The sequence below is a fragment of the Sesamum indicum genome, linkage group LG1, assembly GCF_000512975.1.
Source record: "Sesamum indicum cultivar Zhongzhi No. 13 linkage group LG1, S_indicum_v1.0, whole genome shotgun sequence".
NCBI lineage: Eukaryota > Viridiplantae > Streptophyta > Magnoliopsida > Lamiales > Pedaliaceae > Sesamum > Sesamum indicum.
Window position 1 is genome coordinate 3662773 of NC_026145.1, and position 27383 is coordinate 3690155.

Consider the following 27383-nt stretch of genomic DNA (forward strand, 5'->3'; position numbering starts at 1 on the left):
TAGAAATTTTAAAAATATATATATAATATATATACTCTTTATGTGTCCCATTTTTAATATATTTATTTTGAGGCATTAAATTAGAACTAGAACTTGGAATATCAGACTTTAATTATTTTTTAGTTGTTCAAATGTAATAATTGATATATCATAAAAAGTTGAATATTAAAGCTTCTGACATTCCACAATTTAATAAACTCATTTTTTTCAGAATTATTGTTTTTTTTGTGTGTGTGAAATAATTAAGATTATATCATAAATATGAACTATTAATAATACTAGTAATAATCAATATATCAATTATCAGCATAAATAAATAATTTATAACGGTCTAAAGTATTTAATAAATTCTTTCTATTCAAATATATCACTTGTATTATGAACCAAACAATACTGAACGCAATTCTGTTAATGAGGCTTATTTTAATTGATGAAACTGAGCGAGAATCCATGACTTATATATAGTCATGGTTGCAAATTCCACCCCAAGGTGTGAATTATTATTATACTTTAATTGTAGTTATTTCTGTATTTTAATAATATTTGTTACTTTAATATATATTTAATATTAATAATTTGTATTTTAATTATTGTAATTGTCAGTGATTGAGATCAAAATGCGATTGTAATCGATTTAAGAAAATCAATTCTTGCATTTAAAAATAGCTTGGAATCTTGGTTTTATATTTATGTACCTGTTAAAAAATAATGGATAGTAATAATCCAGCATAAAAAAATTAATTTACATGCATACAAATTAATTAATCATGTTAGCATATAAACATGGATTGACCGAATATATGATTGCAAAAATACGTCTGTCCACATATTCAGATAAGCCTATCTACAAGTTATTGTCTTGATTGAATCACGTACGTGTCTTCTCGTCGCCTTGAAGATTGCTCACACCAGCATCTTCAAGATCATCCCACAAATATCTTCACAATCACACGCACATCGAATCTTATTCTAATTGTTGCGCAAACCTCCGAAATGCCTTGCCCGTCTTAATAAATTACTGCCAAAATAACCCGGTCGTTTACACGCCTCAAATCCGTAGAATCTTTGGTGATGCTCCACAAAAAAAACCCTAAAAGAGGTATACAGAGAATATTTGGAGAGAGTATTTGCATCCATATACTTTATTGAGGTGTACTCAAATCTATCTATAAAATGAGTTATTATCTCAATATGTATTTGGAGAACCACAAATTCTATCTTTGCAGGTAGAGTTTACCCTAAACTAATCTTATTCCGATATGTATTTGGAGACTACAAATTCTATCGGATAAAATTTAGAAAAAAATATTATTTTAGTCCGCTAAGTATGCTTAATTTTAATTTTAATCCGATAACTATGTCCATTTTTGTTTAGATTCAGTAACTTATGAAATTGCTTACTTTTAGTCCTCTGGCAGATTTTCGAACAATTTTACCCCTATGCAACTTTTGAAAGACAGTTACACTCATAGGGGTAAAATTGTCCGAAAATCTGCAAGAGAACTAAAAGTAAGCAATTTCGTAAGTTACTGGACCTAAACAAAAATGGACATAGTTATCGGATTAAAATTAAAATTAAGCATACTTAGCGGACTAAAATAATACTTTTTTGTAAAATTTATTTCGACAAGTTTTTAAACTTTATATTAAGTATTAATGCATATTAAATGAGGGGTTCACAAACTGAATTCAATGTCCGACAGTACATCTTAAGCTCATGTGGGAATAGTAACTAATTTATTGATAAGAGTAGAAAACAAAATTTGGATTCGACTTCGATATAAGGATGCCATCATACACACACATATATATATTTATATATGTAGTACGTACTGCTGACATATTTAAGCTTTTAATGCACAAACATCCGTATCAGAAATTAATTTTGTTAGAGAGTGAGAAGCCCTCAGTTACCCTATTTTTGGCATTTCAAGGTTTCAGACAAATGCCAGCATTAAACCTATGTATGTAGGAAAAACTGTAATTTTATTTCACTAAGTATGGGGAGCAATTTTAGTTAATTTTATCCATCTATTTTTATAATTTTATCTTATAATTTTAAAAATTTTACATATAAAAAGTATAGTCAAAATTTATTAAAATAGCCAAAAAAGTGCACGTGATCAACCATAGTGGGTGTATTTTTCAACAATTTTAACAAATTACAGACAATTTTATCCTCGCTATGTGAAATATTTATAATTACCAAGAAATTTTAAATTAAATTCATAGAAGACTACTATTAACTTCGGTAAAATAAAATCGACACAAAAAACTAATTTTTTTATCATAAAAATTATTTGTCATGGCTGAGAGTCATAGTAAAAATATTTGACATGGCTTTTAGCCATGGTAAATGTTTAGCCACCCTCATAAAAGCTACAACTAAACATCTTTGTATGGTCGTAACCACTAATTATTTGTTACGATTATTTATTATTAATCATGTCAATTAATTATGATTAAATATTATAATTTTTGTAGTGAATGTGTCATATGAATGTTTAATTTGTTTATTTACAAGAATATCTGAAGTTACTAATTACTTCACTGGAATTATTTTGTAATGATGACTTCATTTAAAGGTTTAAAGTCAGGCAGATGAAATGTTTTTATTTTTAAATTAATCATAATTATATCATTATTTCAATCAAATTATTAAACGCGTAACTACTGTTGAAGGGTTACAAAATTTAGGAAAATAATTCCTAAAATTAATTAACAAATAGTATTTGCCATCTAAATTCGTTCTCTCATTTTATTAAAATTTATAAAGTCGTTAAGTTCAAATCATATTTATGACATCTTAAAATCCTAAAAAATTATGTCATACCATGAACTACAAATAAAATACTTAATTTTTCGATACAATACAATTAATTATGATCTAAAAATAAAATAAATAAATATTATTAATCACGATCAAACACAATCAATGCGAAAAATATAAAGGGAAAAGTATTATTTTAGTCTGTTAAGTATGCCTAATTTTAATTTTAGTCCAATAACTATGTCCATGTTTGTTTAGGTCCAATAACTTACGAAATTGCTTACTTTTAGTCCTTTGGCAGATTTTCGGACAATTTTACCTCTATGCAACTTTTGAAAGGCAGTTTTAGTCCATATGCACTCATAGGAGTAAAATTGTCCGAAAATCTGGTAGCGGACTAAAAGTAAGCAATTTCGTCAGTTACTAGACCTAAACAAAAATGGACATAGTTATTGGACTAAAATTAAAATTAGACATACTTAGCGAACTAAAATAATACTTTTTTCAAATATAAATATTGACTAGATTACTTAATATTCATCATGATTTTTAGTTGTGGTCAAAAAAATTGTATACATAATATTTTGGCCAGAATTACAAAAACAACGGTCAAAATGACTGATACGCAGCAGCCATAATTGATTTATATTGTATTACAAAAATAATTATCATAATTATTAATTAATTATGACAAAAAATTATATATTTTTTTTATAATGTACCATTGACATCCATATCCGTGCATTACAGACATATCTAGACTTTTTCCGGCACAAGAAACAAAGCAGGAGACAAAAGACCAGCACATAAAAAGTTGACAATAAACTTTGGTTTATAAAGTTAATTAATTGAAGTAATTGACCAATTAATGTAATTAAGATTTAATGATTATGTCACGTCGACATGGTCAAACTATAATTAACAGCTAGCATCACATATGGAGGATAACTTAACCAAATATTAGTACCATTCGTGCATTGATCTCCCTGCCCGGCCCCCACCAATTATTTATTTATTTTTTATATGGTACCAATTATTTTTGTTAAATAATATTAAAATTAATCGACAACTTCACCCCCATTTCAATAGAATTATTTCATCAATATGTATTTTTCACACAAGTGGGCCTATTCAAACTATAAAGAACCTAGTAAGAAAATGGATTTTTATATTTTATCTATTGCGAAATAGTATTTTTTGTCTCCTATTTAATTAGAATTAGTATATTTTTTTTCACCTTATTAATTATAAAATTCTTATAGGGATTCTATGAGTTACAAAAATTTTAACTAATTTTTTTGTCTTATCACTCCATTATATTTTGATGAAAAGGGCATATTTTAAATATATGGTCGTTAACTCTTTGATTTTTTGAATAACGACTATATGCTTAATACGTTTCTTTACTGTAAAATACTAATGATCTGATGAAAGACTAAGAGGGAGAATTTCGTAACTTATGAGATGCCTAAAGAGAATTTTATTCTTAATAAAATAAAAAGTGTACTAATCCTAAGATATAGGACGAAAAGACGATTCCCGGTTCCTCTTTCATTTCTTAAAAAACTCGTAAATTGGAAATCATTTTAGCCAAAATAGATGATCAGATCTCAACCAATGCCATAAGAAATATATTACATTTATCATGTAATAAATGTACTATTCAGAAAAAAAAAGTAACAAATTATATAGTAAATATAGTTACACTTACTATGTGAGAATTTTGGAAAATTAACACTTTTAATCCCGTAGGATATAGTAAGGGCCTCAACATTTTTAGTCCTCTATGTTATAGGAATTTCAAAATGGCCACAAATTTAGAAAAAATTGATATATAGTCCTATACTTTATGAAATTTTTAAAATGGTCCTAAAATTGAAAAAACTCTACACATTTAGCCCTATAAGTTCCATAAAGCAGATGACTAAATGTGCCACATTTTCTCAATTTTGGGATCATTTTGAAAATTCCATCAAGTAGAGAACTAAACGTATCGAATTTTTCTAATTTTGAAACTATTTTAAATATTCAATAAAATAAAGGAATAAATTTACTGAACCCCGAAACCTATATGAGTGAAAGTATAATTTTAGTGATGTAGTCCAACTAAATTTGATTCGGATAAAAAAAAAGTTGCTAAAATTATGTGGTGGACAAGCAAATTACCTTTCTTGTAGATGGGTAAATTTGAAGTGTGAAGCCAAGGAAGATACTCCTCCATAGGCTTTTTCATTTTCCTTGCTACATAATTACTCATAGATGGGGCTGCAGCTGCATCTTCTTGGCAATCATGACACCCCTTATGTCATCATTACAATTCTTGAAATTAAACTCTCCCCTCCCAACTTATGTACATCTCAGCCCACCACATGGGTGCATATTTAACACAATCTTGACAACTACTTTCTTCTTACACTTATCCCATAATTTCTATGATCTCTCCATTCATCTTCCTCAACCATAAAACAGCATTCAAACACCAAACCCTTCTTGCAAACCTCAACATGTGCATAGGTTGCAATGAACAGACACAAGCACACAAACTTCACTTCTTCCCAAGAAAACCAAAGCGAATTAGGGTTCGTGTTCTCAGCCTGTCAGGGTATGATCGGTATGTTATTACACCATACATATATAGCATTACTCGTAATGTTCTCGTTATATTCCTAGTGTCTGAAAATGTGTTGGTTGTTAGCAGAAGGAAGCCACGGGACGTCGAAAAGGCCGGCACCGACATGGAACTGCAGAACTTGAAGCTCTACATGGAGAACATAAGCATTCTAGAAGAGAACGAGAAGTTGAGGAAGAAGGCCTGTCTGCTCCACCAAGAGAACCTGTCTTTGATGTCTGAATTCCGGAAGAGATTTTCCAAGTGTGAGTTTGTGTCCATGATTCTCAATACACATATGCTTAGCAAAGAACAACAACATGTGAATGATGACAGGAACTAACACTTGATCATATCTCAGTGTGTTGTTTTATGTAATTTACTGCTTTTTGTGGGTTTTGGGTTGTGTCAGAAATGGAATAACTGAGAGGAAATCGATCAGATTTATTATATATATATATATGTGTGTGTGTGTGTGTGGCAGAATCGTTTATTACATTTTTGTCTCAATCATGTAAGAGAATTTAATTACGGCATGTTTCTGTTGATACACTCATGTATGTGTGTGTTTATGAGAGAGAGAGAGAGAGAGAGAGAGGGAGGGAGGGAGGGAGGGAGAGTCTCTTCATCCCAGGACAACTGAGGGTCGTTATGCTATTCTATTTGCATATGTTCACTATAGACAACTGGGCAGTTGAGTTCATTAACCTATCAGTCATGTTTTTGCTACTTGTCTACAATTTCAAACTTTAGTGGATATCTTTCAGAAATTCCAGGTCAGATTGGATCTGACAAATGATCTGAATTAATTGCGTAATAATATCTATTATATTTATCGTATAATTAATACATAATTTTAAAACATAATCAATTAAGCAATAAATATATCATATGTATCAATTTTGTGATCGTTTAGATTTCAACTAAATTTGGTCCGAATAAATTTTGTTCCAGCAGCAATCTTGGCTTCCTCAAATTCCTAAGTTGTCTATTTATCTTAAAAAGTTTTTTCGTCTCTCCTGAACAAAAAATTTTATTATCCCTGTAGCAAAGTTCTATTTCTACTACAAAATACAAATAACAGCAAATTAAACAATCAATCACAATTAAACAAACGAACACAAAAACCTAAGAATAATCAACATTTGCGACTATTTTGACTATGGTCAAAGTATACATATTTGCTATGACTTTTAGCAATATTAAAAAAATAAATATTACCATGATTTAAACTCAATTAATGTTTTAATCATGCTTGCTGAACAAAAGTTAACAGTCGAGCCTAATTACTATTCACCATATTTTCGTAATTTTGACCGTAATAACTAACTATAACAAATATATATATATATATATATATATATATTTCTTTTAATAATGACTCAAAATAAGAGTTTTCATCCCCTGTTTTTCTTTTTTGAATTGTCTACCCTTCTCAATTAGTGTTCGAATTCTTACATGATTAAGATAAAGGAAATACCGACAGATCCCTTAATGAAAATCTAACTTAAACTTAAACATTAGTGTATAGTAGATAAATAAAAGTTGTCCTTTTACCTAAAGTCTATTCCGTAAATGGTCGTATTTAAGAATGTTTTCTAGACAGCTAAACCAACAAAAAGATAATCAACTTTTTCGAAAGTCCAAGGCTGTTGGCTCGAAGTTCTTTCGTGTTTTGTCTGCCTGCCAACATGACTGCATGAATAATTTTAGGCTGCTACGTAAATCCACGATCATCAAATTAACAATTTGAATAGGATTCAAGTGGATTTTGAATTACGAGATAAAGTATGATGATGTTATAAAGTAAAATTCGGACATAACCTCTTATATATATGTGTATGATTTATCGGTTCACATTATATTTAGATATGTATTGTCTTGTCTAGAACAATATTTGCTTAAGATGGCTGTCACTATAATTCAACATAATATCTATTGGATAAATTACATTTTTGGTCTCATAAATGGATCTGTTTCAAATTTTGGTCTCACACTCAGGTTAATCCGTACATTGAGTTCCATATGTGGTTTTTTTTTTTTTTCAATTTCAGGACCATTGAGGGATTTCTGTCCAATTGATAACGGCAACTGCTCTCTCCGTTAGATAATACAATCAAAATAAGGATAAATTATATTTTTGATCCCATAAGTGGACCCATTTCCAATTTTGGTCCCATAAGTGGACCCATTTCCAATTTTGGCCCCACACTAAGGCCAATTCGCACATTTACATTTCTCACACGTGCAGATCACATGACTAACAGCCTGATGGAGAGAGCAACTGCCGTTATCAATTGGACGGAAATTCCTCAATGGTCCTCAAATTGAAAAGAAAAAACCACATATAGGACTCAATGTGGGAATTGGGCTGAGTGTAGGACCAAAATTGAAAACAAGTTTACTTGTGACCAAAATGTAATTTATGCACCACCGCCGTTGACTCCCCTCCACCCAAATGAACTGCCATCATCGACAGTCCCCACCATGGTGTATCCTTTATGGATAGGTTCTATTTGGATGGACGAATTTGAATTTAAGTGAAAAATTAAAATAAAATTATTTTAAATAACTCATTATAAGTGAATTCCAAATCTACTATCATGGCACTAAATATAGCTCAAAGCGAGAATTGAATAATTTGAAATTTTTAATAAATCCAAATCTATAGATCCAAAAACAAGACTGGTGAAGTTTTATGTCACCAATAAAACGGTAGGAGAGGCCGACGTCTGTGTTAATCTCCTCAGACATGACCATGCATGCTCTCTAGCCCTATCGGAAAGACGACTACGTAACTCAGCCCCTATCCAAATGCCATTCAGATTAAAACCCTTCTCTTACGGTGGTGATTGTTTCATAAATTACTCGATTGAACTTATACAAACGTACCACATTCGTACCTTTTAACGAGTATAGTAGCAACAAACATTAAAGTTACAAAGAGTTAGCTATGTCATTTGTTGTAATGGATTTCGACACGTACCTCAACTGGGCTTTAAATAGCAATGCACAAGAAGGTGAAAATTCTGGGAATTAGGTTGTCTGATTTTCACTCAAGTATAATGGAGCCGAAAGTACAGGTGAAAAACAAAGGAGTACTGCCCATCACTGTATGTATTCACCAGCAACTTCTCTTGTGACTTACTGCACTCTTTTCACGTCAGTGTTCGCCTATGTATTAGACATGAAAACTGTTCCTTGATTGAGACAGACCGATGAGATGTGTGCGTTCATAACGTATACTTCTCGTACTGTACGCAAAAATTATCAGCCTGGCTTTTTTTATTTTAAATTTTTAAAATAGAAATTAAAGTAAAAACATATTTCTTTATAAGTGTACATATTAGAAATATATTAATTTAACATCAGAGTCTAATTTGATCACTAACTTTCGCACAAAATACTAAAAGAATGTAATTATAAGGCAAATACGTGGTTTAGAAACTCCTTGACGTTGGTTCTTCAAAGTAGATTTCTATTCGTGTGAATGACCAATAAAAATCCACTCATCTACCAATTATACTGTTAAACTATTGTGAGATTACAATTTTACCCTCGACAAAAAAAGGATAGTTGTGTCTGCTTAGAAACTCTCTCTTACGTCGGTTGCTACTCGTGTGAATAACAATAAAGTCACTCGATGAACTATTTATACTGGAGGACCTGTATGAGTATTAATTGTAGTTTTACTCTTGACGAAAAAGATAGTTGGATAGCCGGGCGGTGAGCGTGGATATAATGTTGAGGCAAAATCCACACTCCACTAATCAACATCTTTTTGGTCAGCTTAAGGGTTATTTACCACCAATCTTTTTGGCACTATAACAAATATTACACGATTGAAAGAAAACTTGTATTTTCACTAATACCGATCGATCGATGAAGTTGAAATTTTAGAAGAAACTTAAAGATAGGAGTACAAATTCTCATCTGAAAGCAAGAAGACAATACAGGTGTAACATATCATTGTTGTGGACCAAGCAGCAGCAGCAATCTATAGTTTCTTTTAGTCCAGAAAATTCTATTCCCTATCCTTTAATGTTCCACCTTTTCATCCTTGCAAAACTTGTATTTTCCGTGTCTTCAATAATTCCTAGTGTTTAGTCAAAAGGTCTATCATCATAATCAATAAGATTTAGGGAGCATAATGTGCAACTTATTCTGGAAAAGTGGCAAGTTTCGGACCAGTCGGAAAACAAACATCAAGAATGTTTTTCAAACGGAGAATCATAAAGTGCAACTTTTGTCCTGCAATAATAATAAACATTATTGACTTACAAAGAGGATAAGTACAGTAATACAGAAGAATAACAAGGGTGTCCAAACTGGTCATGATAACCAAGAACGAGAGTCGTAAAGTCTGAAATAATCTCTGCCGTTTTTAAAACATTATAGTTAACTTGAGAGGCAAAGTCAAGCCATTTGATTGACTAACTCACCAGTCATCATAGAGTCGGAACGCTTTTTGTGTGCTCACACAGCTTAATCTTTCTGGCATTTAAACTAGGGAAGCTGACAATCACTTCTTGATGAGAAACCAGCCCGGATGGGAAATTATTGTGTCTGCTCCTTGAATAACGGGATAGAAAAACATGATTTCTGAAACTATTCCAGCCGGTACCAGACTTTCTTTCACCTTGCATGAACAAAAGAAACATCATGAATTAGATTCGGTCAATCCGAAAATGAGCTAGATAAGTGAAAGAAAGTAATTACCCTCGAGACTCCGAGGCAACGAGAAGTGCCTTTTCTTCCGAAATATAGAATTTAGAAGTTCTTGGACTGTTCCTGTGATGATGTGTAGATACGGTAGGCGGCAAAACACATTGTTGCATTTCCAATCACTGTCAATGCGGCTTGTAGAGCCACCAAGACCTAATTGTTCCACAGTTAAATGATTTAAAGAATTCCATGTGTGCGTTGTGTTCTTATATAGCAAGATATTTCTCAAAGAACTGGATGAAAATATAGATCAAGTTGTAGCACAATACAATTTATACCTCTTTATAATGTGCAGTTGGCTGGATTAAGCTTAAGCAACTAAGACACGATTTTAATGGCCAAGATATGTGTACCATCATTCAATATTTTTATCATCCTCTCTAGACTACTTGTCTCCGGACAAAAGAATCCCAGAATTCAGCACTGGCATCGTAGAAGCTTTAACTTCTGCTTCTTAAGGAAACTGGGAAACCTTATATTATCAGTATCACCTACTATATTTAAAGAACTTCTAGCTTAGTGTTTATCCATTTTGATTCAGAAGTATATAGGTAGCTCTAGCACAGGTCACCATCCCGAGTGTTACTATGTCCAGTGGACAGTTTACTAATTGTTTTTGACTTCTTAAAAAGAATTTTTGACAAGAACTATGGTAAAGATACTAGAAGGTTGATCTTCACCCAATAAAAAGACTTGAGCTACACATGCTAAGATTAGTAGCATTTCATGATAATTAGTAATCATGAAATAAACAAAGCAGAATTCAGATTTTTCACCATTTTTCTTGTGCGGATTGCACAAGTGATTATTGCGTGGTACGTAATGAAGTCAAATACATTCAAGAAGTGAATCAACACTATAAAGTGATTCTTCTCATAACAATGAGGAGGACTGAGTCAGTTCAAGTAAAAGTATACTCCTAGAAATTTTACATGAAATGCTTCATTTTTCTGTCACATGAACTGCTAGTAGATGCTCATGGAAAAAGCTGGACTAATATGGCTAAGTTGGGACGAGAAATGTATACATACACAGAAAATGTTTAAATACGCAAGGATAATGTTTTATTAATTCAGGAAGCTTTTAAATACACAAAGGAAAACGTTTATTAAGTTGGGACATTTTGACCAACTCCTTTGAACCAGCATGATTTGCTGCTACCACTGCTATTCTTGAAACCATTAAGAAAGAGCACACCTATAAGATGTCCTAACAAAAACCAGTAGAGATATGCAAAACCTCCTCAACCCTCAAGTGTCCAAGTAAAACCCATGACTTCATTACCATCACAATCTGCCCACTTTGCAATTACTTGTCGAACTAAACTATGATGCATTTCTGTTCAGAAGCATTCATAAAAATCCATGCCTTTCTGAACTTGAAACTAATCCAGATTTTCTAACAATGGGTTCTTCCTGATTATATCTGGAATGAATACAGATGCTTGGGTATGTCAAAATTCACTGGAAGTTCTTTGAAAATTTTCAAGCGTTTAAAAATCTTTGCTGCTACACCTGTTTCCTTATCATAAACTCAGTTCACTGCATCTTCTGCAAGGATTATAGGATGCGACTGAAGGGGAAGCAATAAAAGCTGCTCACTACTCATATTCCAGTCTAGCAAGATGTTGAGAAGGGTATTATGTGGATGCTGTAAAGGTCTCAAAAGAAAAGTTTCATTTGGCATGTTGTTCCAAGGTAGAGAGGTAATCTACAGATTGTAATGCTTCATAGCATCAACTGGAAGATCCACAACTGGAGTTGACACATGAGGTAATAAAATACCAATCCCTAAGTGAATGCAAAATTGATCCAAGGGGCAAGCACGGAACAAACCTTCTGTCTTATATAGTGAGGAGCTCATATCCACCTCAAGAAGGATTTACTTCTTAAGAGACAAGAAGCCACCAGGGCCCAACTCCAAGAGTATACATGTCTTCTTACCTAGACTGTGTACAATCTCAGTGACAAGTTGCATGAAAACTGGAACAGCAAAGAACCACTTCAAGTTTATCATCCTGAATTAAAAGTCAGTCTCAAAAGAAGACATCGAAAAGGTTGTGGAAGCAAGTACAATCAATGCATGAAAGGCATATGTTGTATCAGTTCCAAATGAAGAACAGTCAAATAATAAACTCCGTTTACTTCAACAGCATGTCCCCAGGATGACTATCCTTTGTGCAATAGACACCTATGTCAATGGTACCTCAAATACAATGACATAGTTTATGGATTATTCAAGTGCTAATCAAATACTAGTGGATGACAAAGATACTAAACTCATGGTTTTCTGAACTCCCTTTTGGGGCTTCTCTTATGTCATTATATTCCATCTCATTGTAAAATCAGGGAAGGAGACTGACAATTTCATCAAGGTTCTTTTTTTTTTTTTTTTTTTCCTCCTTTTCTTGTGATGAATATTTAAGCAGGTTGTTTGAGCCTGCAGTCATTATTATCTCATGATAAACTCCCTCAAATGTGCATGGCACCATTGCCAGAAAGCTCCTGACTCTCCTTCATAAGCAATTAAGCATGCAATTGATCTTAGAAAACCTGAACCAGGGGTAAAACGGTTCAAGAGCCTTTCTCTGGAAGGTCACATCTTGGGAATGTCTATTGTATGTTTTTGTTGCTCCCTGAAACATAAGGTACCATTTGTTTGGATTGAAAACATAACATCGATTTTAAAGTAACCATGCAGCCATCTAGTTCCACTTCAACAATAGTGGCAGCTAGCATGGGTGAGCTACTATTTCTTTACCCCATTCTTCCAGTTAGTCTTTTGATGATCAATTGCCCTAGGATGCTGCCACTCAAGGGAAGTCAGTTTTAATACGGACATCAGAATTACCAGCTGACATTAAATCTTGCAACAGGAAAAACTTAGACATGATTTATGCTTACAAGGTCTTTCTAGTTACCAAACATGCCGTTACATCTCAGATATCTTGTGCCATGGGAAGTGCTCACTGGAATTGCAGCTTCATAGCTTTTACACATGAGCAAATTGGATGTTAAGTTTCTTCTTCCTATAAATGTTCATGTATCAAGCTTTGGAGAACCTACTGTCCCCACTATGCAGCCAAAGACGTGAGCTAACAAATCGCCTTATCATATCAGACCTTTGATTTGCTACAGGGAAATCCTGCACCGGACACCAACAATTTCAATAACAAAATATGTTCTGTTTCACATTATAAACCTCTGGAATTACTTCTTAAACGCCCAGATAAGAATAACAGACATGAGAGATGGTCTGCAGCATTTTCTCTTTTCACCTCCTTTCTTTTGATTTCATAAGATAAAATATTGTTAAAGTTCAGATACAAAATGACTCATCTTAATGACTGTTTGTAACTAATTTGCTAAGAATCACCAAGCTGATCCTTTGCCTCCCGTTCTTCATTCCTAGTCACTTTTAATTGTTCTCTTTTTTCAGTGACACCAAATCCACTGAAGCATGCAGAACATCACCTGATGATGTGCACAAAAATGATAGCTTGCACATACCCTTACTCAGCAGTCTCATCAATCATCATATAGTCAAACCAATACAAGGATAATTTTATAAAAAGCTAGCGGAAACTCCTACGACCAAAAAGAAAATTTTACCTCAAGGGACTCTGAATTGTAAAAGAAATGCCAGGTACAGGCACAAAGTGCTCCTCCAAGCAGGGGTACCTACAAAATAGTAGCACATCAAGTTATAATCTACAGAGAAAATTTCAGAAAAGTTTTCACCCTAAGTTATAACGTCAGGAAGTAATGTCATTTGAATAGAACTAATTTCTTTTCCTGGAGGACAATAGCAGAGTACTACTTGTTTGCTTGAAACGGTACAGCATTATCTCCATCCTCAGAAAAGCAAGGAAGAAACATAATTATACCCACTCTAGAGAATAATCCATAAACTTGAAATGCTATCCTAACTCGTGATATTGTTACGAAAATATGAAAATCACATAGACATTTTGCCACCAGCGGTTTTAATAACAACCGGAAATGCTTCAGAATCAAACATACAAGTGAACTATGCATTCAAGTCCAAGCGTGCCTGCGCATTTAGACAACACATTAAACAGCTTACTTCTACACGTCTGGAACAAAATTGAACAAGAAAAAGAAGCACATAATTTACCATTCCCCAAGATAGACCCTTCCAAGATTCATAACCAGATTTCTCCCCGTATTGCCACACCAATGCCATTGCAGTAACCCTTTTAAGCAAAACGAAATCCCATAAGTCGTATAACCAAAAGAGAAAGGGGGAAGAATCAGACACAACTCAGAGTCTCTTTAATCCATTTTTATTAAAACCCAAATTAACATTTGGCCAATTTCATGCCACCTAAGAGATCATCATCATGACAAAATTGAATCTTTAAAGCCAGGCACATGATTTACCATTCAGAAACACTGGAAATATGAATAGCCCAGGTGGGAAGGGATAGAGCATTGGAGGGTTCACTGAAAACTGGAGACTCTGCAGCATGGGCGGGCCCTGCAAGAGAGATTAAGGCAATTCCAGCAGCTCCCATCAAAATGGTCATGGCATTCGAGCTCTCTCGAAAACGGGTCAAAACGGGTCCTTCAACTGTACGTTCACTTCTTTTGGCAGCAGAAATGTGAAGTTTGGAGGAGGACGTAGTGGTAAAGAGGTGGTCTTGTCCGGGTTTCTGCAGAAAAATCGACGGTGGGAAACAGAGAGAGCTTAAAATTCCCATGATTGAGGAAGTTCTTGAAGAGTTCACCGAAGAAAGTTTCTTGTTCAGCTAAGAGGAGATGTTTGGTAGATTGAAGGAAGAGCTATCGGTGAATGGAAGGTGTGATTTTTATCGACAATTTTTGTGGAAAGTAATTGCCATCCTCTACAGGAGCTCAGGTACTTAGATTTCACGTGAATCGTTAGAACAGTAGGGAAAACTTACCAACAAATTCTTCCAATGGTCAAATTTTTATCACGTCTTTTCGAGAGCTTTTTATATTAGCCATCGTTCCACCCGATACTTGTGTATAATCAGATAATATATAATTATATGTAGATTAACATAAGTGAAGTAAAAAGTGTAGAATAAATATGATATTATATTGATGCTTAAAAAATAATGTTGATCATTTAAAACAAATAAATAATTATATTTGTCAAAGGATTTGCAAGTTCCCTCGAACGAGGTTTTACGTATCTCGAATGAGAGTTCCTCTAATTTTGGTATCTAATTTTTCCTTGTTCTGCCGACGTTCTTCTCCGTTTCATCAGCGTCGTCAAGTGAGGTTTGTGTGCCTTCCATGCCGTCAAAGGCGGTGCTGATCAAATAGCTTTTGGAGACAACTTGGTCACCCAATTTCATTCTCTTTTCTGTCTACTGTTGTTTCTGACTTCTGCTCTATCATCAATTTGTTGTTTCATTCCTTGTGCATTTTGATTTGTTTTGCTTTTTCTTGTTTGAATTGTTGTATTTGAAGGGTGTCGTTTCTGAATTCTTCTCTTTCATCAACCTGTCGTTCCTTCCATGAGCGTTTAGATTTCTTTTGCTTTTCCTATTTGTATTATGGTTGAGAAGGAGGCTTTTGTCGTTGGTTAGGGAGTGCGAGCGTGCAGCTGTCTTAGGGTTCATATCTGTTTGGCTTCGTCGTGTGCTGAGACAATTTGCTATCACATTCGTTTTTACTTTCTGGGTTGTATGGAGTTGGAGGCTTGACGGCTGCATAGTGCCCTCACATTGGCTGATGATGAGGAACATGGCATGGTCATTCTGACGGCTTTTGGCAGGCGGGGTCGGCGAAGCACCAACTCTGTTTGGTTGGCCAGTTCTCAAATAGGGCACTCAAATTTGATGCCCTGAGCACTTTGATTAGAGGCATGCTTAATCCTGTCAAAGGTATGGACATCAACCAGTTGAATGGCAGTTGATTCCTATTGAAATTTAATCACATTATTAACCAGAATCGGGCGTTTGAGGGGTGTCCTTAGAGTTTTGAGAAGAACATATTGGTTCTTAATGGTTGAGGGAGGATGAGAATCCGATGAATGTCGATTTGAATTGGTATGACTTCTTCGTTCATGTTCATGACCTTCCACTTAGTATGCTCAATTTGGAGATCGCAACTTTGATTGGGAACCGCCTAGGTCATTTTCGGGACGAGGAGGGTTGTTCTTGGTGATCCATGTTGCGTATTAGGGTTAGCCTTGATGTGAACCTGCCGTTAAATGGGTTCTCAAAATCGGTTAGTGGGGGAGTGGGGGAACTATTGGTGCATTTCTCTTATGAGCGGCTCTCGAATTTTTTCTACCTCTACAGTTGTTTTGGCCATATCGCGAAATATTGCGAGCTACAGTTTGTAGACGACTTCGTTGATATAGGGGCTAATCGTCTTTATGGGCCATGTTTGCGGGCAACGATTTCGGTAAGGGTTCGGCGTATGACGCACAACTCCGCTACGGTCCAGGGCAGTATTTGGGTGTCAGAGCTTCCACAGGGGAGTAAGAGGGGTGCGGTAGTGTTCGAGGAGTTCACACCAGTATAGCTTTATGGGGACTTGGACAGTCAGGGGACCCGGTGCACAAGGGTAAAGGTTAGCCACAGTCCGGGCAGGCTGCTCGATCTGGAGGAGGGTGCTGTAGTGGAGGGGCGATGATCTCAGGTGGTGTTAGGAGAAGTTGATGGCCTTAGACCTCCCTGAACCGGCGATTAATAGACAGGAGGAGGGGACGGATTCAGCAATGGTTGAGAATGAGATGTTTTGAGGAATTTGTCCCTTCGACCCTCATGTCCCCTCAGGATACGGCAGGGGTTGGCCAAACAGATATGGGAGAGCGCATGGGGTGGGCTGGTTAATGTTTCGCTCATGTTCCCCGGGATAAGAATTAGGTTGCGTAGAGGATCGGGTCGATGGGGCCGCAAGGCGGGGTCTCGAGACTCAAGTCTCATGTCCAGGAAGCGGACTCGGGGTTCTAACCTCATCAAGTGGGCGATCGGTTGGCCTAGTCTGAGCAAAAGGCATTTGCACCTGGTGGATGATGATTCAGATTCTATATTGACAACCCCACCAACAACCATGAAGGTCACAGCGTGGAACTGTCAGGGGCTGAGGTCCCTTGGACAGTTCGTGCTCTCAGGAAGTTGGTGTGGCTCCATTACCCCAGCTTTGTTTTCATCTCCGAGACCAAGTTAAAAGCTAGGAGATATGATTTGATCAAGCAACAATTGAACTATTTCAGTGTGGAAATCAACTCTAAAGGGAGGGGTGGGGGTCTCATCCTGCTTTGGAGGAAAGATGTTGATGTGTGGGTCCAAACCTTCTCAGATCATCACATTAACGCCACCATCACAGGTGAGGGTTTTCCCGAGCATTGGCGCTTTTTGTGCTCCATCCCGAAGTCCAGCACGGCTGCCCGATCCATCCACTCGGGGCTACTTTCGTGTAATTCATGACTATGCTGCCACTATTAAATCAACGGTAGGCAACAACCGATGCCAGATAAGATGAGGAATGATCACAGGCATAATAACGAGAAAGAACGAGGGTGGTCCGCATAATAACGAGAAAGAACGCTAAAAGGGTGGTCCACGATCAGGTCCCTAACGTAGCCATCCTCCAACAATTGTTGGTTCCTTAGACAAGTAGTATGATAGAACCACGTGCTCTAGAAGCCGCCTTATCAGCGGAGGGACCCCTACCCGAGTTTTATATTTACGTATTGGAGTCAAGTACACAGCGAGTAGGGTCAGATCTCGCCTTTTGAGATTGGACATACCAGAAAGATGAGCATCAACTGGAATAAGAAAGTTGAGAGAAAAAAAAGATACAGGAGGGCGTTAAAATCAGTCAAAAGATAGACTGAGTAGGCTTTAATGGACATCCAAAAGCATCTGAACGAAAGGATTCCTAGCGTTTGCTCCGGTTTCATAAGACTATAGTGGGCCATCCATGGCTCTGTATAAAGGATTTTAATGAGATTCTGGATCTTCATGAAAAGCAGGGAGCCCGCAGTAGGGCATTGTGGTAGATGCAGGACTTTCATAGTTGCTTGGATGAGTGTGGGTTGAGTGACTTGGATTTTTCGAGGGATCTCGTTGCACATGGTGTAATAATCAAGTGCACCCTTTCAGGGTTCGGGAGAGACTGGATAGATCTTGTGGTGATAGGCAGTGGTCGTTACTTTTTCTGAATGCCCTGGTTTCCCATGTAGACGAACCTTACTTGGATCATGTAGTGCTAATGATGGACCTGGATGTGTCATCTGGAGGTGAGACCTAACGCCGTCAGTCCATTTTTCGTTTTCAGGCGGCTTGGCTTCGTTTAGAGGAGGTATATGAGGTGGTTGCGCAGAGTTGGGGGTGTGGCTCGGGAGATGGTGCAGGGTCGATCCTTTGTGATAAAGTAGCTGAGCGTGGTGCTGAGTTGACGGATTGGAATCACATGTCCTTCAGGAATATAATGAGGCAAATCTCAACTTTGCCCTCCGCAAACTTAAGGAAGGTGTGGTGATTGATTCTTCTAAGGCACGGGCTAGGAAGCTACAAGAGGAATTAAAGGATATATTACCAAAAGAAGAAATTTTGTGTAAACAACGAGAGGATGCGCTTTGGCTTCAGGAAGGGAACCGTAACACAACTTTTTTTCATGCCCAGGCCACTGAGCGGTTTCGTCGAAATTTTTTCAAAGCTCTGAAGGATGAGGAGGGTCGTAGTTACACGTCATTAACAGTTATCCAAGGGCTAGTGGAGGTTTACTTCGGCTATATCTTTAGCTCCAGGCATTCAGATCCGATTTGGTAGATAGTTGTCTTGCAGGGGTGGAGCCATCGATTAGTGAAGACATGAACAACGAGCTCAACCACCCTTACTCTCTGGACGAGGTCAAATAGGCTGTGGATAAAATGCATCCCCTTAAGTCTTTGGGTCCTGACGGTATGTCTCCTATTTTCTTTCAAAAGTTTTGGCATATAGTAGGGTCCGATACATCTAGTGTGTTTTGCATATCTTTAATGACAGGATTCTTTATCCCTATCTGAATGTTACAATAGCATTCTTATTCCCACATGTGCCCACCCGGATACCATCACTGACTTTAGGCCAATTAGCCTATCCAACATTGTCTATAAAACAACATCTAAAGCCATTGCTAACCGGCTGAAGCCCTTCCATGATGGTGTAGTTTTAGCCACTCAATCAGCCTTCATACTTGGTCGCTTTATCATTGATAATGTTCTTTTAGTCCATGAACTTAACCACTACCTTGCCCATAAGTATTGGAAGCGGACAGGCCATGCCTCTATTAACCTTGATATCAGCAAAGCCTACGAAGTGTGGAATGGAGTTTCCTTGAACGAGTTCTTCTTCGATTAGGTTTTCACTCTAGAGTGGTGTCCCTTATTATGTTATGTGTTTTTTCAATTTCCTACTCGTTTTTCCTTAACGGTACTCGCAGTGGGGCTGTAAGCTGAAAAGGGTCTTCCGTCAGGGGGATCCTCTTTCCCCCTACTTGTTTCTGTTCTGTGCAGAGGTACTCAGTGGCATGATTCGGCAGGAGGAACAATGAGGCGGATTTGTGGAGTCTTGATCAATAGACACGACCCTCGATTATCATATCTACTCATTTTCGACGAAACTCTAATTTTTTGCACCCTCAATACTGACGAGATTGAGGCAATTTGGGAGTTATTGGGACGTTTTGCCAAGGGCTTGGGGTTGCTAATTAATTAACAGAAATCAGTCGTTTTCGATAAGAACGTGTCAAGGCCGTTGTGGGACGATAGACTTTTGTCCTTGGGATCCGTATGGTAGCTAAACATGAGAAGTATTTGGGGCTTCCCATAATAGCTGGTCGGTCAAAAGGTGAGTTGTTTGATGGGCTAAAGAGTAGGGTCCGACAGAAGTTGCATAGCTGGAAAGCTAAGAAACTTTCTTAGGAAAGGAGAGAGGTTCTGATTGAGTCGGCGATTCAACCGATTGCCTCATATGCCATGAGTTGTTTCAAAATTTCAAATTTGATTCTCCGCGAACTTGAGAGCATGTCGGCATCTTTCTTCTGGCATTAGGATTTAGTTGAGTTGCTTCTTTGCAAATAGGCGCGGAGGGTGGTTACTAATTCGGCAGTTTGTTGCACCAAGTGCTTCGAGCTAGATATCTTTCAAATAGCTCATTTCTTAAGGCAGATGTGAGAGCCATAGCTCATACGCTTGGAGGTCCACTATATCAGCTCGCGCTTTGTGGGGATGTGGTGGTTTGTGGGGAATGGATAGATGGTTTGTATCATGCGAGATCCTTGGATTCCCCAGATTTCCTTCTTCCTCCTGGTTCGTCCTTCACGGTTAGTGCCACTAGAGTAGAGGATGTCCTCACTTTTGTCTGGATATGGTTTATGTAGAGAGGACTTCTTTGGACAGCATTTGCTGACGTGGACGTAGATTGGATTCTGCAAACAAAAGTGGCGCTAGGCTTAACTGATTGGCTAGGGTGGAACTATGATTCGAAAAGTCATTCTGAGTCAAGAGCGCCTACTTGCTGGCTCTATTGGTGTCTACAACGTTTAGCTTAGAGATGGATGCTTGAGTGTCGGGCAACATTAGGCACAATTGGAGCTTTATGTGGGACATGAAGGCAACTCCGAAGGTTCAGCTTTTTGCTTTGAGGTGTTGTCGGAGGCTCTCCCTACCATCCCGAATCTTTGTTGTCACGGTCTGTTGTTCCATAGCTCTTGTGCTTTGTGTGATCTTCAGGAGGAGGACATTATGCATATCCCAGTGGAATGCTCCTTTGCTAGCCTTACTTGGGCTTTGTCTCAAATTCTGTTTCTTGTTACCGCCAGTGATTCCCTTAATATTGACGCTTGGCCGAGGCGGGTGTTTGGGACTTTGGTTAGGCATGACTTTGTTTACTTCTTGACATTTTGAGGGCCAAGGAGAGGAGGCATTGTCCATCATCTCTCGGGCTCCTCGGCTTCTTCTATTTGGTATAGTTTGGTCGCTTGATTGTTTTACTTAGTCTAGGTTGATCTTGCTTTAGTTTTTTACGTAGTGGCTTTGGCTATATACATACTTCCGCCTTCGTTTTCCTTGGTAATAATATACTGGGGTTTTCCTCGAAAAAAATATTCATTAAATAATGTTGATCATTTTGAAGTTTGAAATAAAAGATGTCGTTGGCCATTTAGAATTTAATATAGTGGTGTCACATACCGTTATAAGTGAAGGTTATCTTTCTTTTTTAAATTGATTAGTTGTTTTGGCAAGTCATTTTGCATACATATAATAAATAGTCTTTTACATTTTAAAATATATCATAAAAAAGAGTAAAATATATAAATTAATATATTATATTTAAAAAAGAAGGAAAGTAAGAAAAGAAACCATTTTATCAGCTAATATAAAATTTGATAAATTTAATAAGTTAGTTATCATATCAGTTGAAATACATTTTGGGCTTCATAAAAAACTAGTGCTACGGTATATTAACCACCATCTATAAGTGTGGAGGTCTTTCTTTTTTATACTAGTGATCGTGGCACGCCGTCCCTACGTGCATAAAATAAATAATCTTTTACATTTTAAATATATTATAAATAAGAATAAAATATATATAAATCACTACAAATAACATTTCAAAAAGACAAAAAAAAAAAGAAAGAAAAAAATCAACTTAAGGTACTATCCGACACAATGAAATAAAAATTGGTGTAGTGGTATTAAATGACATGGAGTTATTTTCTAAAAGGAAAAAAAGTACTAACAAATAATTTTAAAATTATCTAATAAGGGATATAATTATCGTATTCAAAAATTGATGTGGTGGTGTCACTAACCGCCGTTTGTAAGTTTAGAGTCTTTTTGTTTATATTAGTATAGATACAAATATATGGGACAAATAAGTGAAGAATAAGAGTATAAAATGCTAATTGGTTATTTTTCTTTTTTCTCTAAATCCATCAAATCCTTTTATTCTATTTAATATATGTGATGTGTGCGATTTTAGCATGGGATCAATGTCTTTGGGTCTTTATATCATATTTGGGCTAATTGAGTGGAAACATTTCAGAAAGAGGACCTGCAAAATAATAAGTTAGCACTTCGATGCTTAAATTAGTCCCAGATTTAGGAATAGATAAATATAAAAATAAAGTAAGAAAGAAATTATCATAAAAGTGAGAATTCCATATGTAAGAGCACGAAAAGTAGCAGAGTAATGGCAAGAGAGATTCTCGAGTGTAGAATAAAAAAGGGCCTCTTTGTTGAGGGGTAACTCCCTTATATACAGAGGAAGAGTCCCCCTATTTTAGGAGTCTTGCTGAGGGAGATCCACATAGCCAGTGAGAAAAGCGGGATTCATGACTAAGGTTCCTTCTTATCCGTTTCTTAAGCAGTAAGTCTTTGGATAAAGGGGGACTCCTTCTTTGTGCAGACTCCTAGTTGGTGAGGAGTCCTTTCAAGTTGAAGAGTCCAACTTCTTGAAGGCAACAACCTTCCTTCAAGTTAGCTTTGAGGGTTTTTATACTGGGCTGATTTCTTAGGCCAAGCTTTGGTGTGAAGGGTCGCCCTTTGAGTTGAGCCTAGCGGGCCTCTCCCTTGGGCCAAACCAAATTGTAGGGTGCCCCTTCCTTGGGTCAAGCCTGTCGACCTGGGCGGGCTGACTCTTTCTTGGGCTGGCAGGTCTATGTATGAGCCTAGCATTTCTTTTTGGGCCAATCTATTTTGGGCAATACTCATCATTCAGTCCTCCCCACTCTAAGGATGAAGGGTGCCTCCTAAATCCGTAGAGTGGGAAATCTCACTTCATCGAGAGGGAAGACCCGTTTCCATTTGTGAGGGAGGTAAGTATACCTTCGTTCTCTGAACGAAAGGCCTTGGTACTTTTGGGAAGGGAGGATCTTCCTATTTGGTTTCTATCCGTCTGTTTAGCTGCTGTAATTTTGCTGTATTGGGAAATGAGGCAGCAACTTTTGGCAGGTTGATTTGACCGCTGCAATGACGGCGAGAAGGGCGCGTCCTTGATGTAACTGCAACATGCACGTCCAATGGCCTCTTCTCCACGCGCTTGGTAACTACTCCTTAATAGGGCGGTTACAAAAGATGTGGGTTAAAACCCCTTCTTCAGCAACTTCTGAGTTCCTCTTCAAAACACCAAGGTCTCCATTCAAGTATCTCTTTTTCTTTTTCTTCAGAGTTTTTTTGTTTTTGAAAAAAATATCTTCCTCTAGTGAATCTGTTGCTTTCTTAAGGAGACCTTCCTGGGCGATGATGCTTCGGAGGCAACCTCCAAAAGGGCGGGCCCTGTTTCTGCCCCATTTTGGAAGGGGTTTAAGGAGGAGTTTGAGGCAGGCCACTACTGTTGCTCGTCGCTTGATTGACGAGGATACTGGAGAGGAGGAGGAGGAAGGGGAGAATGAAGAGGCTCTTCCCCGAAAGTGGAGAGGGTGAGGCCTTCGCCAGAAGAGGCCGAGACACTGGAGTCCTCTTCTGCGGGTAGACCTTCTGGGTCTTCCTTAAGGGAAGTCCCCCCAGCAGAGGAGAAGGTTCCTCAATCGCCCTCGGACCTAGGGCCTTCCGTCTTACAAGCCTCCTCTATAAATCAACTCCTCCAAGAGTGCTATGTCCCGCCTGAGTTTATTATGTATACACATCCCCTATGAGTCGTCCATTTTTCTCCCCCCTTAACTGTTTATGCTTTTTCGCCGCCCAATTGAGGTCAGGTCTTCGCTTCCCTATTCCTTTATTTTATTATGAAGTTGCCCATATTTTCCAAGTTCCCTTGAATCAGCTAGTTCCAAATTCTTTTAAAATTTTAGCTGGGCTCTTTATGGTTCTCTGTTTTCATGACCACCCTGTGACTACTCGTGTGTTTGCTTCATGTTATCGCCTTAAGAAGGTTGAGAAGGGGTTCTTCTGCTTTGTCCCCTGCCCTGGAGTATCCTTTTTTGCACCTCCTTCATTCTCCCAAGCATTTGGAAGTTAGTTATTTTTTTGTCCTTCCTACCCATACTTAGTCTTTTCCAAGGCAATGGATCTTTGAGACCTCTCTTCCTACGCATGCGGGATCAAGGATGGTGGCCTTGTCCTCCTTGTTGGAAGAGCTTAATGCCTCTCCTTATGATTGCAAGTCTTTTTAATAGATGAGAGGTTACTGGGGCATTTCGAATTGGCTCCTGTGACAGAGCCTTTGGGGGACTCATTAGGTATTTCTTTTTAGTATCCCACCTGTTATTGCTTTCCATTTCTTGTTTTCTTGGAATATTGAGTCTTTTTGTTCAATTTGTACAGAGAACATCATGTTTAGCAAGCTAATGAGAGACCACGTGATGGGGGATCGCTCCTGAGGAACCCCTACTCCCAAGTCCTCCAAGGAAGCCTTCGCCTCCGGCGACTCAAAAGGTAAACACGCCTCCTCATCCTTCTCCCCTGGTCCAATAGCGGGAAGCTCTTCGAGAAAACCTCGGATCGGCTCAGTGGGGACGCCTCCCTCTCGTACCTCTTCTATGTCGCTGCCTGTTCCTCCTTCCAAAGAAGAAACGGATACCCTTCATCGATCTTCCCGTTCACCCTCCACCAGCCTTCACAGTCGCCATTTGCTGGAGGAAGACAAGGGAAAGGCCGCTCTGGTGGCGGATTTGAGGAGGGGTACCTTATCCCTCGGGGATAAGTAGTTGTTCTCTCTTATCTCTCAAGAAGAGCTAGAGGGAGTGGTGGCCCTCTACCTCTTCAAAGTATCTCTTCGCCTATGTCTTATGACTTTTGTTTGTAAATTCCTTCTTGATGATTTGTGTTTTCCATAGGCTGCCTCAGTTTATAAAGAACTTTCCTCCAGACTTCAAAGATCCACTCCTACTCCTTCTAGTGACTCCTAGAGACGCAAAGTAGAGGATAGGTTGGAGCGTTTGGGAAATGAAAAAGCTAAATTGAGGGAGACGGAGAAAGAGGTAACAAGGCTCTGGCAGCAATTAGAGAGGGAGGTGAGGCAACTGAGGAAGGAGGCTGCCTGCCACGAGGGTGCCCTGAAGAAAGCAGTGGAGAAGGCTGTGATAGACTTCCCCCATTCTTAAGAGGGCAAAAATTTCTTTGTGGCCTACTAGGAGAGCCGTTTGAAGAGTTTAATGGGACCCTAGAGTATCAACAGGAGGTAGCTAAGTTAGCGGGGCCTTTCTTCGAGTACAGCTTCTCGGCCTACAAGGAGCAGTTTCAAGCTGAAGGGTACCCCCCTATAGGAGAGGAGCCCTCTTTCCTTGACCTTGCCACCGCTTTATACAAGGACCTGATCTCTTTGCCGAACCCTCCGTCCAAGGAGAGGGAGCCTTCCTCCCAAACTCAGGTTAGTTTCCTTCTTCCTCTTCTGTTTGAATTTCTTTCTTGTCTCTATAATGATCCTTTGTGATGTCTTGCAGAAAGAGATTTGGACAATCTACTGGGGGAGGCTGAGGCAGAAGTAAGGAATCCCCATATGAAGCCGCAATTGATGCTGTAGCGGGGGATCTCTAGGGAGAGGGTGCTTCCGAAGGGACGGGAGAGGGACCCCATCAAGCCAGTGATACAGCTCTTTCTTTCGCCCCCCCTCCCCCACTGTCGATACTCCTTGGGAGAAAGAAATTGAAGACCTCGCCTATAAGGAGAAAAATTAATGTAATGTGACTGCTGGTTGAAAATAATTTATTTTCTTTGCTTTGCCTACTATCCCCCATTTGAAATGGGGATGAAGCAATTTTCATTTTATGCTCCATTAGGATATTTTTAATTCGACCTTGGCCACGCTCTTAGCCAGGGGCCTAGTAATGCAATTTGATCGCTTTCATCTTCTATTCTTGTGCTTCATCTTGTGAAATGAGATCATCTTTTTGATATGATGGTATCCGCAAGTCTTGTTGGGATGGGGGGTCTTCCTTTACGTTTTTGAAGGGAGGTCACCAAAACCTCTCTGAAGAGAGGGCTCCTTGCAGTTTTCCTTTTTGTGGAGGGTGCCTCAACGATGTTACTCAGCTGGATATACCTACCATCCTTCTTGAAGGGTTTTTTCTAGGAATTTTAAGAAGGGAGTTCTTCCCTGCTTTCTTTGGGTAGGTACTCCTTGGATTTCCTTGGTGCGTTGGCTCCTTTCATTTTTCCTTGCGCGATGTGCCTTTAATCCTTTTCGTAAGTGAGTGTTCAAAAAGTATATCACAAAAATACACGCTTCCATAAAAACTAATGAGGCGTAAAGTAAATGAGGGCTTAGGATGGGGGCCTCAGGAGGTCCCTTTAGTGATGGAAACCTGAATGAGTTTTGGCAGCGCTTACTCCTAGACAAATTTTATGCCTCATTTTGGTAAATGTAATGCATCATACCTTTTCTCGAGGAGGAAGTTTGTGGAGGTAGACTTGATAAAGGGAGTCCTTACAGGAGGACTCGTTGGGGGGTGCCCATTGAGAGGACAGACTATAGAAGGGGCCCTTTTGGAGAGCTTATTGGAGGATGCCTTGCAGGAGGACATTTTTAGAAGCAGTCCTTCAGGAGGACTTATTGTAAGATGTCCTGCAGGAGAACATTTTTAGGAGGGGTCCTTTAGGAGGAGTTATTGTAGGATGTCTTGTAGGAGGACATTTTTAGGAGGGGGTCTTTCATGAGGACCTATTGTAGGATGCCTAGTATAGAATGGGGGTATCCTTCGTCATGAATTATACCTCTTGAGGTTATGAATATTCCATGGTCGTGATAGCAGATGCCCTTCGAGGTATTCCAATTCATAGGCACCTCGTCCTATTACAATTGTGACCTTGAAGGGTCCTTCCCAGGTGGGATCCAGTTTTTCCACTAGTTTCAATTTATCTACCCTTCATAACACAAAGTCACCTACTTGAAGACTTCGTACCTTCACTCTTCTATTATGATTATTAATCATGCTGCTTTTATATCTTTGGGTCCGAATAAAAGCCTTTTCTCTCAGTTCTTCGATGAAGTCCAAGTTTTATTTTGGACAAAATGCATAAAACCCCCCTATGTTTTAAAAAGTCTGCAAAAAGCACCTCCCTGTTTTCAGAATAGGCTCAAGCTCCCATGTGTTTTGTAAAACTCAGCTCAATCGCCCCCTCTCCGTTAAATCCAACTAAGGGTGTTAATTTTTTAAAAAATGACCGTTATACCCTTACTTAATATATATTATTTCTTATTCTAATGATCGTTAGATTTTTTTTGATCAAATATTGATCGTTAGATCTAATCAATTAATCTCAACCGTTAGATTTGAAAAAATAAAAGGTCTAGATTCAACATATTATTTAATTTATATTATATATAAATAATTTAAAATTTTAAAAATA

At 37.8% G+C, this 27383-nt stretch overlaps 2 protein-coding genes across 4 annotated transcripts; one reads left to right on the forward strand and one right to left on the reverse strand.

Moving 5' to 3' along the window:
- Window positions 5026–5832, forward strand: LOC105155776 (protein LITTLE ZIPPER 2-like). Of its 3 annotated transcripts, none has more exons than XM_011071726.2 (2): window positions 5026–5381; window positions 5466–5832. In XM_011071726.2, the coding sequence occupies exons 1-2, from the start codon at window positions 5203–5205 to the stop codon at window positions 5719–5721; spliced, it is 435 nt and encodes a 144-aa protein (XP_011070028.1). In that variant the 5' UTR covers window positions 5026–5202; the 3' UTR covers window positions 5722–5832. The 3 variants fall into 3 exon arrangements, with proteins under 3 accessions (XP_011070028.1, XP_011070037.1, XP_011070045.1); XM_011071735.2 differs by having other exon boundaries at window positions 5469–5832; XM_011071743.2 differs by having other exon boundaries at window positions 5026–5372; window positions 5469–5832.
- LOC105155795 (ycf49-like protein) lies at window positions 9631–15033 on the reverse strand. The gene is made up of 5 exons (XM_011071754.2): window positions 14507–15033; window positions 14241–14319; window positions 13715–13783; window positions 10098–10256; window positions 9631–10017 (listed from the first exon to the last, which is right to left on the reverse strand). Exons 1-4 carry the CDS (start codon window positions 14824–14826, stop codon window positions 10149–10151), a joined length of 576 nt encoding a protein of 191 aa, XP_011070056.1. The 5' UTR covers window positions 14827–15033; the 3' UTR covers window positions 9631–10017; window positions 10098–10148.

Excerpts from the sequence above, each read along its gene's own strand:
- LOC105155795 (XM_011071754.2), bottom strand. The coding sequence starts at position 14,826 with ATGGGAATTTTAAGCTCTCTCTGTTTCCCACCGTCGATTTTTCTGCAG. Across the intron at positions 14,320-14,506 it reads ATTTCCAGTGTTTCTGAATG|GGTTACTGCAATGGCATTGG; the intron begins GTAAATCATGTG and ends TTTGCTTAAAAG. Across the intron at positions 10,257-13,714 it reads ACAATTCAGAGTCCCTTGAG|GTCTTGGTGGCTCTACAAGC; the intron begins GTAAAATTTTCT and ends TGGAACAATTAG.
- LOC105155776 (XM_011071726.2), top strand. The coding sequence starts at position 5,203 with ATGATCTCTCCATTCATCTTCCTCAACCATAAAACAGCATTCAAACAC. Across the intron at positions 5,382-5,465 it reads AGCCTGTCAGGGTATGATCG|CAGAAGGAAGCCACGGGACG; the intron begins GTATGTTATTAC and ends GTTGGTTGTTAG.